This window comes from Mugil cephalus, chromosome 19 (genome assembly GCF_022458985.1).
Source record: "Mugil cephalus isolate CIBA_MC_2020 chromosome 19, CIBA_Mcephalus_1.1, whole genome shotgun sequence".
Taxonomy (NCBI): Eukaryota; Metazoa; Chordata; class Actinopteri; order Mugiliformes; family Mugilidae; genus Mugil; species Mugil cephalus.
In genome coordinates, this window is record NC_061788.1 from 22331615 (window position 1) to 22342900 (window position 11286).

The 11286-nt window shown below is 42.5% G+C and overlaps 2 protein-coding genes across 3 annotated transcripts; both read left to right on the plus strand.

Moving 5' to 3' along the window:
* Positions 1-523: 523 nt before the first annotated feature.
* On the plus strand, positions 524-5774 carry uap1l1 (UDP-N-acetylglucosamine pyrophosphorylase 1, like 1). The gene is made up of 9 exons (XM_047570738.1): positions 524-1064; positions 2205-2409; positions 2730-2905; positions 2978-3150; positions 3483-3676; positions 4164-4304; positions 4426-4599; positions 5171-5237; positions 5380-5774. The coding sequence occupies exons 1-9, from the start codon at positions 785-787 to the stop codon at positions 5464-5466; spliced, it is 1497 nt and encodes a 498-aa protein (XP_047426694.1). The 5' UTR covers positions 524-784; the 3' UTR covers positions 5467-5774.
* Positions 5775-6667: 893 nt separating this feature from the next.
* Positions 6668-11105, plus strand: zdhhc12b (zinc finger DHHC-type palmitoyltransferase 12b). 2 transcript variants are annotated; one of them, XM_047570116.1, is made up of 5 exons: positions 6668-7302; positions 7508-7647; positions 8645-8737; positions 10353-10522; positions 10609-11105. In XM_047570116.1, the coding sequence occupies exons 1-5, from the start codon at positions 7206-7208 to the stop codon at positions 10922-10924; spliced, it is 816 nt and encodes a 271-aa protein (XP_047426072.1). In that variant the 5' UTR covers positions 6668-7205; the 3' UTR covers positions 10925-11105. The 2 variants fall into 2 exon arrangements, with proteins under 2 accessions (XP_047426072.1, XP_047426073.1); XM_047570117.1 differs by having other exon boundaries at positions 6702-7302; positions 10356-10522.
* The last annotated feature ends 181 nt before the right edge of the window (positions 11106-11286 follow it).

Genomic DNA, 11286 nt, shown 5'->3' on the forward strand with positions numbered 1-11286 from the left:
TGACAGCGGTAAAAATACCATAAATGTCATTCTTTCAGCGTGAATTTTGATGACCCAAAACACATGAAAATGAAAATATTTTAAAATGTTATACCTTTTCTGTACAGGTGCTATAACTTTAGGATCTAGCAGTGTGGATCAGATCAAGGAAAGTGGTGCTTTTTGGGAATCTTGAGACTGTGAAACTGTGCAGGCCATGTTAGGTGTATGAGCCGGCCTTCTTCACCGTGCTGTTCAAACCAGCATTAGTTTGAAATTACTTTATTTATTTTGAGGTTTAAATAACAGAAGATGGGGAAACAGAGATTTAAGTGTGAGAGAAATGCTATAGCTGAGCATGAGGTGACCCAAACTGAGCCTAAATGAATGTTCTGGGTTTCCACCCTTTGAGGACAGAGTAAATAAACAACCACTGGGCTCTGATCGCAGTGAGTTCTTTGCACGTACACTGTGTGCAGCAGGAGACTGGCAGCATGACCACGTGGTACAGTCAGCTGATCTGTAGTTTCTGTCCTGAACTTGTGGCATGCCAGGACTCATGACTGCTGACTGTGGTATACATACATCCGGTAACCAGCACATAGAAGCTATATCCTGTTTTATACGCGGATCTTTCACCACAGGATCCCTGTCTGGATCCGCGAGCTTCAGTCACGAGTTGCTCATGACACAGTGTCGGTCATTTCCTACAAAACATTCACGCTCCTGCTGCCTGCTCAAAGGAGGGAAGTAGGACTAGACTGAATGTCTTGCTCGGCGCTCTGCTTCGCTGCTGGGACCCGGAATGGCTTCGTTGGAGCGAGTGAGGCAGGGCTTGGAGAGCTCGGGACAGGGCCACGTCCTGCAGTTTTGGCCGGAGCTGAGTGAGGAGGAGAGGGACGCTTTCCTCCAGGAGCTGGGCCAGCTGGACTTGCAGGGGCTGAGGGATCACTGTGAAGGAGCCGCCAAGGCTGCAGCCTCCCCCCCAGACAGCCTGGACCGGCACATAGAGCCGGTCCCTTCGGAATTCATCGGCAGCGTCAGGAAAAGTGACAGAAAGTCTCTCGCCGAGTGGGAAAATGAAGGTGAATGTCCGCTTGAGTAGAAGCAAACATGTAGACCGCAAATAGCTACTAGGAGGAACAGATATAGAAGGAGAAGGTACCGGGCCCTGGACAGTGAGTGTGAGACCTGTCTCTACTGAAGATGTCTCATATTTGTTTTATCAGATAAAGATTTCACAGAAAACAATGTACACTGATCAGGCATAACATTATGACCACTTTCCTAATATTGTGCAAGTCTCCCTTGTGCCTCCAGAACAGTTGTGACTTGTGGTGTCTGGTAACAGAATGTTGTTAGTGGGGGTCTTTGGGTCCTATGGATCATCATACAGATACTTGATCAATTTGGGATCTAGTGAATGTCAAGGCCAGGTCAACACCTTGTTGTTGTTGTTGTTGTTTTGTTTTTGTTTTTTAAGTTCCTAAAGGGCGTGTGTGTGTGTGTGTGCCACACTGCATCCTGTAGCGTCATTGCTCCATCAGTTCTAACCTGTCCAGGGGCTACAGTTGGAAATTAGCAAATGTTGCTTTAACCTGGCTCAAGACAAGTTTTCTTGTCTTACAAGATTAATGTTTTTTGTGCATTGTCCCTGGACTTGAATTCCAGAAGTTCCTGCTGATGCTGAAACAAAGACAGAGTCATGTAAACAACAATTAGCCAGCAGTCATTACTATCCATTTAAAATTAAGTACAATACACAATGTGTCTATCTGCATGGACATTTAAACCCATTTTTGCCATTTGTCGTAACTGGAAAGTATTCCGTATTACTATTTGAGTAGTAGAGTCTCCTTGGTTTTAAGTTAAACCTGCATGCAAAATTGTGGTTGAGGTCAGTGCACATTTGAAGAACTGATTTCATCCATTTACGTTGCCCCATTCACCGTGCATCAATGTTTTCATAAAAGAAATGGCCCAGAGGTAAAATGTTAATGTCTTAGACATGATGATTTGTATTTAGAAATTAAAAATGGGCAACATCTGCACACCATCTGGCCCTTAATTGCATAAGCACTGAATAATTCTTGCAGTCATATTTGAATTTAAGCATACAGTTACAGGATGGTAAACTTGTACCTATTTAGATTCCTCCACTGAACAGTAGAACAGTACTATGGTAGCATCCAACTTTTGCTCATGGTACCAATCTGTCCTCACAGGCCTGCTGCACATCTCCAAGAATCGCGTTGGGGTTCTGCTTTTGGCCGGTGGTCAGGGGACTCGTCTTGGTGTTCAGTACCCCAAAGGAATGTACAGTGTTGCCCTTCCAAGCGGCAAAACCTTGTATCAGATCCAAGCAGAACGCATTCGCAAGGTCCAGGAGATTGCAGACAGGAAGCATGGCTCTAAGTGCACCATTCCATGGTAAGATTATATCCTCTTCTAATCCGATCAAGTGTAGACATAAGGCCATGAAACACCAAACACTGAAAATAACTGCCCGAAGCTGAATACGTCAATGAGAGTGAAACAAAAAGTACAAAAAGATATATATCCAAAAACCATAATTCTGAGTTTGCAGAATCTACCCAGTGATGTTTAATGTATATGTAAGATATTTGTTCATTGACCATTAATGACCTTTAAGAAATGATTTCTGAAACCATGTTGTCATGGGCACCATGAGTAACCTTCGTCTACTTTTTACATTTGAAACCTCTTGTCTGTATTATTGCACTCCCCAGGTACATAATGACTAGTGAGTTTACTCTGGCTCCCACTGAGAAGTTCTTTGAGGAGAAACACTACTTTGGCCTAGAGCCGACAAACATTATTATGTTCGAGCAAAGGATGATCCCAGCAGTGACCTTTGATGGAAAAGTCATTCTGCAGGGTAAAGGGAAGGTAGCGATGGCCCCAGGTAGGTGCATATTGTCCTTCAACTGACCTCAGTATACAAATATGAGTGAAATCACCAATAGTTTGATTCCAGATGGCAATGGAGGTCTTTATAAGGCACTGATGGACAATAAGGTGCTGGAGGACATGAAGAGGAGGGGCGTGGAGTACCTGCATGTTTACTGTGTGGACAACATCCTGGTCAAGATGGCAGACCCTGTATTTATTGGCTTCTGTGTGAGCAAAGGGGCTGACTGTGGGGCCAAGGTGCAGTGATACAACATGACACTATAGATGGAAAGACAATGTTAAAGGAAGAGTTCAACATTTTCAGTGATAAGTCAATTTTTTTAAAATTACATTTCTTGGGAAGTGACATTGCCTGAATCTTTTAATACATTTATAAAAGGAGGCAATTCCCACAGTAATTATGTTACAGTCATATGTACAGTATGATGTTAAATTGCCCAATGCTTATGTTAATAGTGACTTGCATAAACCTCTCCTTTATAAATCTCTGTGCAGCTCTTAGAGCAGACTGGCTACACTAGCTGTCTTATCATGTCTTCTATTTAATCCTGTTCTCTCACCTCTCTCAGGTGGTGGAGAAGGCGTACCCTGCTGAGCCAGTGGGGGTGGTTTGCAGAGTGCGAGGGGTCTCTCAGGTAGTGGAGTACAGTGAGATCCGACCAGAGACGGCTGAACTCCGAGGACCAGGAGGGGAGATGGTGTACAGTGCTGGGAACATCTGCAATCACTTTTTTACTAGGACCTTTCTGCAGGATGTGGCAGAGTAAGAGGCAGTAAATTATTATACAGAGCTGAGTGAAAAAGACCACTGAGAGTTCATGGGAGTAAATACGATGGCAGAATTGATTGAGAACTATTTAATAGCACATGGGTGTAGATTTTACAAAAGCCATTTTGTGAGATGATGGCAACAGCCATCCCCAGCAGGATGCAGCATGCACACACAGAAATGGTTTAGGAACAACTCAAAAAAAAAAAAAAAAAAAACATGAAGAACAGCACAAGGTTTTGACCTGATCTCCAAATTCACTAGATCACAAACTTCATGGATTGGCCTTGTCCTGTATCCCGTAGCATGGCCACCACTCCAAAGTTTCCACTTTGGACAACATGTTAGTGTCAAAAACTCCAGGGCAGATTTCCATGACACAGCTGTGCAAATTTCTGGTCGCCAGAGACCAAAACCTGTTTGTACCATTACTTTTTCCCCAATTTTCTGTTAACTAACTTTCACCTTTTTCATCTTGCAGGAAATTTGAGGGCCAATTAAAACAGCATGTTGCTCTCAAGAAAGTGCCCTATGTGGACGCATGTGGCAATCAAGTCAGACCCACCAAACCGAATGGCATAAAGATGGAGAAATTTGTTTTTGATGTCTTCCCATTCTCAAGGTGTGCATTATTTAGTGTGTTTAGCTCTGTATGTGTTAAGTGTTACTGGTCATTCACTGATATATGCCATGACATTGTATATCTACAACTAGTTAAAACATTTATTACCTGTCTTTGGAAGGAACTTTGTTGTATTTGAGGTTGTGAGGGAGGATGAGTTCTCCCCACTGAAAAATGCAGATGGAGCAGCCACCGATAGTCCAACCACGGCCAGAAACTCACTGCTGGCTCAGCACTGCCGCTGGGCCACATCTGCTGGAGCCACTCTGCTGGATGAACATGGGAACACAGCCAGGTCAGAGCAAACATTCCTATATATTGCACATTCCGCTTTAGTTGATATATATCCAAAATATACAAAACACTTGTTAAGGGCTTAATTGAGCAGACAGTAAGCTTAGTTTAGCATAAAGGCTGCAAGCCACATTTTACAGATGCCAAGCAGACCATGGCATGACTCAACAACTGAAATGAGTAAAATGAGTAAAATGTTTTCTATCCCAAATCTCAATATACTTCTTACTGTCATAGGATTTGTTGGTTGTTTATTACATAGGAAGTAATGCATGTGTGAACAAGGATGAGAATTCAGAAGCAATATTTAGTTTTCTTTCTCAGAAAAGACAAGACTTTAGGAGATTTTTGAGAATTTCTGAGCCTTGGTGTACTTTTAAAATTCGAATACACAGCTAATCAGATATTCGAGTCTGAGTTAAGGCCAATGCACAAGCTGTCTTCCAAAGTTAGTCTTTAGAATTGGAATGAAAACAGAAGTACCGTTATTATACTTTACATGAAAGTGGAGTGGAAAAAATCAGAAGCCATCCTTGAAATCTAAAAGTGTGTTGTTGTTTTTTTGATGGCAGTGTATCAGCAGGAGATACTAACCCAGCACAATGTGAGATTACACCACTGGTGTCATACTTTGGAGAGGTGAGAACACAAATGTATGTTGAAGTGGTGAAAGCTGCAAGCGCAGTGTTCTTGCTTGCATCCAAGATCATTTGTGGACAACACATAAACAAGATAATCTTTTGTATATGTTTATGTTTTAAACTATCCTTTCCTCCTCCAGGGTCTGGAGCAGCTGCTGAAAGGGAGGACACTAAAAACCCCCTTCTATCTCGATGAAAAAAAGGCCAAGGAGCTGCAGGCTGAGTAGGATTTCTCTGATTGAGAGGGTGCGACAGCAGCAGACATTCCATTAGTGTAGAACACCTTAGAGATAGCCAACCTGGATGAATATGTTTAAGTAGTTTCAGACTGAGATGCAAACTTGTTTAAATGAATTGTATGTGATTTTATCAGACTGCCATTTCATGTATCTCATATTAGTCCCTTAAAGCTACTTTGTGATGTAATCAGTTGAAAACAAACAAGGAAGTTGCAATGAATAATGGGAATTTATATAAAATCGTTTTTGATTTACAACAAATAAACAAAACTAAAATAAAAATTTATATTTTCTGATTCTTTCAACTTTTTATGCTACTAACTCTGTTAGTTTAAAATTGCCTAGGTTTATTGTACAGTAGTTTTAGCATACCGATTTTTGAAGCAAATGCAGTTAACAGTAACAGGTAACACTGAGATGTTTTGAGGAATACTCCAAGTAGAACATCAGTGCTAAATTAGGAAGACTTCACTTATGTACATTTTGGCCTGGAGAATCCATTCATGCACCTTACACAATAAATATCAGCTACTTCGTTGGGAAAGATGATGGACGCAAACATCCTAGAAAGGTTCATTGGTGATTCTAAATTGTTTGAATGAATGTCTTGTTTTTTAAGTTCCTCTAAGATTGTGTTTTTAGAAAACACAATCTTAGAATTGAATTTAATTGGTAAATTGTTATATTTTATTGTGCTGTGAAAATGTTGTCAAATGTTATCAACTAACATTGTTTCCTCAGTCCAAGTCCTGTCAGGCAACTGCAAGTCAGAGGTCAGATATGATGTAAAAAGACACCACTGCCTCCAGGGTACAGCAGTGGTGTCAAACTCGTTTTAGTTCAGGGCCCACTTTGATTTCAAGGGGGCGGGATCAGTAACACAATAGCATATTAACCTATGAATACCAACAACTTCAAATGTTTCCCTTTGTTTCAGTGCAAAGAAGTACAAGTACGTTATGAAAATGTTTACGTTTAATGACTGCACTACTACATTGCATGTAATGAATAATTGGACATCTCTTAAGAAAAAGAAGTGTAATATCTGTTTAGTATCTCATTAGTGTTGTGTAATGTCCACACTTCTTACCAAAACTGTGTGAACCTTTGAAATGGCAGTTACCTTTATTGGAAAATTTGCAGTTAAAGTCTTCAATGTCATTTTTGCGGGACAGATTAGACCCTCTGGCGGGACGCTTTTGGCCCTCGGGCCGTAAGTTTGACAGCTGTGGCCTTCAACCTACAGCCTCCAGCCTCCAGTGTTGTGTTTCGGGACAGCCTACATGTCCCTCCCGGCCACCCTATTTTGTTTTCACTGCCATGTGACCGACCCTGGCCAATCACAGATGACTTCGCGAAGCGACCACAACAAAAACCAAATCCATGAAACCGAAGCGGATGGTTTGTATTGCCGTGTAACTGCGTCCACTTGGTGCTGCTTTCGTGTCCTGTACAATAAGCCTGAAGTCTGATATTCTGTTGTGACCTACATTTTATTCAGCGTCTCGTTCGGTCACGCGACACTAACAGCTGAACGCCGCAGGCTCGCGCGGTCGGCCGCAGTAATATAACCGTTAATTCTCTGACGACATCGCCGTTAGTTCGTTCGTTCGGTCACAGCTAGCGAGTGGCTAGCTCATCTCGGACCGTCTTGGCTCTCAGTCCCGTGAGCCTCCGCGTCCTGGTCCATCCGCACATTGCGATGGATGCTCTAGTATGCTAGGACCATGTTCAAAAATGTTTTTGGCTCCGGCTTCCTGGTGAGGACAGCTCATGTCATTTTGACTTGGGTCATAACGCTAATACTCTTCCTTCATGATACAGGTAAGTGTGGCATGATATGATAACACTATAGGGTACATTAGTGCAAGTGTAGACTCCAATATAAGGTAGCCTAATAGCCACGGTAGCAGTGTCACATCTATATTGGCTTTTGCTGTGTTGATCTGATCTGATGTGTGTGTGTGTGTGTGTGTGTGGCCTCTAATAGTATCCCAGTAACACACTGTCCCGTGTGTTTTGCTTGAAGAGCTGAGAAAGCAGGAGGAGACGGGCCAGCTGGTCCAGCCTGTGCTCTTCGTCCTGCTGGTTCTGGTGTCGGTGCTGCTCTATTTCGCAGTTTCTCTGATGGACCCGGGATTCATCTTGTCCGATGACACAGACTTGCAGGTGATCCACGAGCTTAAGATATATACAGCACACTATTCAAAAAAAACAAACACATGTAACGCCATGTGCCCTCCCATAACGTCAAGACAACAAATTCCACCACCATATACACGCCACCACACATATCCAAATGACACAATGTGAGGTTTTGTCTTGGCTCACATCGTTATTCTTTGTCACGTGTTTGGTGTCAAAGCTGAACGCGGTCATGGTGTTGTGACTGGACTGGTCTAGGATTTCATGCCTCTGACTTCAGCTGATACCACCTCTTACTGCCTCTTTATGACATTGCAGGTGTATTGTGTTACAGTGCAGGTGCTGCCTGTTTTTCTGTCTGTCAGGACTATCATTGAACCTGAGAAGAAGAAGTGGTTGTAGATTTTACTTTAGCAAAAGCATCAGTGGCACACGGTGTAACAAAACTCTCTTAGGAGTAAAAGTCCCGTATTAGTATCAAGTATGTAGAATGTATTTGTTATCATGCTGAATTCCAGATTAATTAATGAATCAAGGCTCCCCTTTAATGTTGCAGCTGATACATGCGGGTCTAATTCTAATTTATACAACAACAATGTATAGCTGTTGGGTAACTTGTTGGGACTACTCTATAACTTTAGCCATAATGTAAATCTGCAAAGTAACTTGTGAAGTTAATAAACAACAGCAGTGTGGTGAAAAATAGACGTGGTTGTGAATAGCTGTGGAACAGGAGTAGAAAAAGAAAAAATACAAAAGTCACATCTACCCATTTGTTCACACATTCACACACCAGTGGTGCTACAGAAGTCGGCACACAACCAGAACAGAGCAACACTAAGCCATTTCTACAAGGCCGTATTATATACTATGTGTAATCTACCACTAAAAGTGGCTTGTTTCTCCTTATGTACAGTATGTGATGCTAGTAATGTTTTGAGTCCAGCAGGGAAACAGATGTGTGGAAGAAGGGTCATGATAAAACAGCAGTTTGACCAGTTTGTCTCCTTTGTTGTGCCAGTTCTCACTTGGAGTGACTGAGGAGCAACAGGACATAATCCCACCCAGCACCAAATCCTTGCGACTGCGTCGCTGTGGTCACTGTCTACTGCAGGTATGTTGCCCACAACATGTGTACATGATTTTATAACGTTGAAACCTGTCCATAGTGTTACCCTCAAAAAAAAAAATCTTTAGAAGATTCAAACTTTTATTAATAAATAAAATCACGTGAACTGTTTCCATTGTGATTTGGTTTCAGGTAAATCAAATCAAGTCAAATCACTTTATTTGTACCCAAGGATAAATTTAAAACAGTATAAAAATAGACACAACCACAAGCAGTAAAAACAGCACACACAGCATAAAATAATCCCAAATAATTTATGAAGTGCTTCAGTATAGTGTGCATTTATGCATTTTTAAGATAACAAAACTGGTGCTGGCACGAGGTGACCTATCACAAACATGCACAGGTTGAACCGCACATTTCTCACCAACAAAGTCTAATTCTAAACAAATATAAGGAATGCAAAGATTTAAGAGACATATTTGCTGCAGCCAGCAGCAGGAAAGAATCAAAGCTGGAACAATATTGCAGTCTGTGTCAATAGGTAGGTTCATAGGCTTAAATGATCATTAGTAGCTGGGATGGAATAAAATCTGCTCTCAGACCAGAGGGTTATCACTTTGTTCCCCAACACATGGACAAAATGCCCAAGTGTCCTTGAACAAGACGCTGAGTTTCTCCCAGTGTGTGCTTGTTAAAAAAAAATGGGTAGATGTATCATTGTGACTGTAAAGTACTTTGAGTACCAACAGGTAGAAAGGCACTATATAAACACAAGAGCATTTACCATTTAAATCTGACTACAGTTGAATGAAATGTGTTGCTTAGCAGCATCTTTATGGTGCATATTAAAATGTTGGTCTCATTCAGGAGCAGCTCCAGTTTAATCGCTTAAAACCCAGTTCAAAGCAGCTTACTTTCATATCATTTGAATACAACAGGTTGAAAGCTGCACCGCTTCAGTCGGTCTCTTTTTTGGAGGATGTTTTGAATGAACTCACCGGTCTCAGTGCCCCTCTCACAGGAACCAGTTTCTTAAGGATCAGTGAGAACATTCAGTGTCACAAAGGAAGAAGTGAGGGAAACAGACACGGCTTCTGTTCTAAGTGTGTGTTTGTAATTTGTCATCTCTGTGTGGTGTTGGTGTAGCTCTCAGGTTAAAACGTGACACTTGAAGTTCTCCGGTACTTGTAGGATCACTCAGTAGTATAGAATATCAGATGGGCTGGCAGGCAGCACTGTTCTATGTTCCACACCCACACTACCCCCAGTGAACACAATATGATACAGGAGCAGGGCTTATTTAAGCAGTCAGGACTCAGTGTGCAGCTTTATGCTATATATTAGATTTTCTCTCTCCAATATGCCATGCCTATGTTGCTGTTTTACTCTATATTTAGTATAATTAAAGCAGTTTTAGGCTCTACTAAAACAGCACGTGAGCTTTGAAAAAAGTCCTTAAATATTTCTTCTCTTCTGCCGTATGCTAGTCATTGTAACACTACTAATATTATAGTATTACAGATGGGAAGTCCTCACTACTTCCTGCTCCTTAGTCAAACTGAATCAGCAGTCATTTTTGTTGATACAGCTGGACAGGACATCAGTGATGTAATTATATGTTCATGGTTTCTCTAAATAAAATGTCCTTTTTTCCAAGCAGCAGCCGATGAGATCAAAGCACTGCCAAACATGTCAGCACTGTGTCCGGCGTTATGACCATCACTGCCCCTGGATTGAGAACTGTGTTGGTGAGAGGAACCACCGCTGGTTTGTGCTTTACCTGGCTGTCCAGCTGCTGGTGCTGCTTTGGGGGCTGCACATTGCCTGGTGAGTATGAGCCATGTTGCTGGCAGATCATTGCTGCAGCTCCAAAGCCCTTACAGCCTGCTGCTCTCCTGTTTGTGTTACCTCAGGACGGGTTTCAGCTATGCGCCCATCTGGCAGCTGTGGCTGCGTACTAACGGCATGCTGCTGGCAGTGGCTGTGTTGGTAGCACTTCTGTCGCTCATTGTGCTGCTCCTGCTTGGCTCCCACCTCTACCTGGTTTCTCTTAACACTACCACATGGGAGTTCATGTCACGCCACCGCATCTCCTACCTCAAACACTGCGGCGCCGATGAAAACCCCTTCGACCGCGGAACATTCCACAACCTGTGGGGCTTCTTTTGCGTGTGGGGCACAGTGGTGTGGGAACAGGTGTACTTCAGAGAGGGCAGCGACCAGGTTTAGAACACATGGATTTCTCTCATGAACAAGCTTTCTATATCGTGGATCACGTACACCGATCAGCCACAACATTAAAACCACTGACAGGAGAAGTGATTAACATTGACCATCTTGTTACTTAGACATGTACCACCCACCTAGACCAGACCAGGTACCCCCACCCCATAACAATGACACTCCTTGATGGCAGCAGCCATCCCCAGCAGCATGCAGCCTGACACAGACACACACAAAAATGCTTTAGGAACCAAAAAAAAAAAAAAAAACAGCACAATGTGTTGACCTGGCCTCCAAATTCACTAGATCCCAAACTGATCAAGTATCTGTGGGATGATCCGGAGAGGCCCCTCCCCTCAACCCATAGG

Excerpts from the sequence above, each read along its gene's own strand:
- uap1l1 (XM_047570738.1), top strand. The coding sequence starts at position 785 with ATGGCTTCGTTGGAGCGAGTGAGGCAGGGCTTGGAGAGCTCGGGACAG. Across the intron at positions 2,906-2,977 it reads GAAGGTAGCGATGGCCCCAG|ATGGCAATGGAGGTCTTTAT; the intron begins GTAGGTGCATAT and ends GTTTGATTCCAG. Across the intron at positions 3,151-3,482 it reads GGGCTGACTGTGGGGCCAAG|GTGGTGGAGAAGGCGTACCC; the intron begins GTGCAGTGATAC and ends CACCTCTCTCAG.
- zdhhc12b (XM_047570116.1), top strand. The coding sequence starts at position 7,206 with ATGTTCAAAAATGTTTTTGGCTCCGGCTTCCTGGTGAGGACAGCTCAT. Across the intron at positions 7,648-8,644 it reads CCGATGACACAGACTTGCAG|TTCTCACTTGGAGTGACTGA; the intron begins GTGATCCACGAG and ends TTGTTGTGCCAG. Across the intron at positions 10,523-10,608 it reads TGGGGGCTGCACATTGCCTG|GACGGGTTTCAGCTATGCGC; the intron begins GTGAGTATGAGC and ends GTGTTACCTCAG.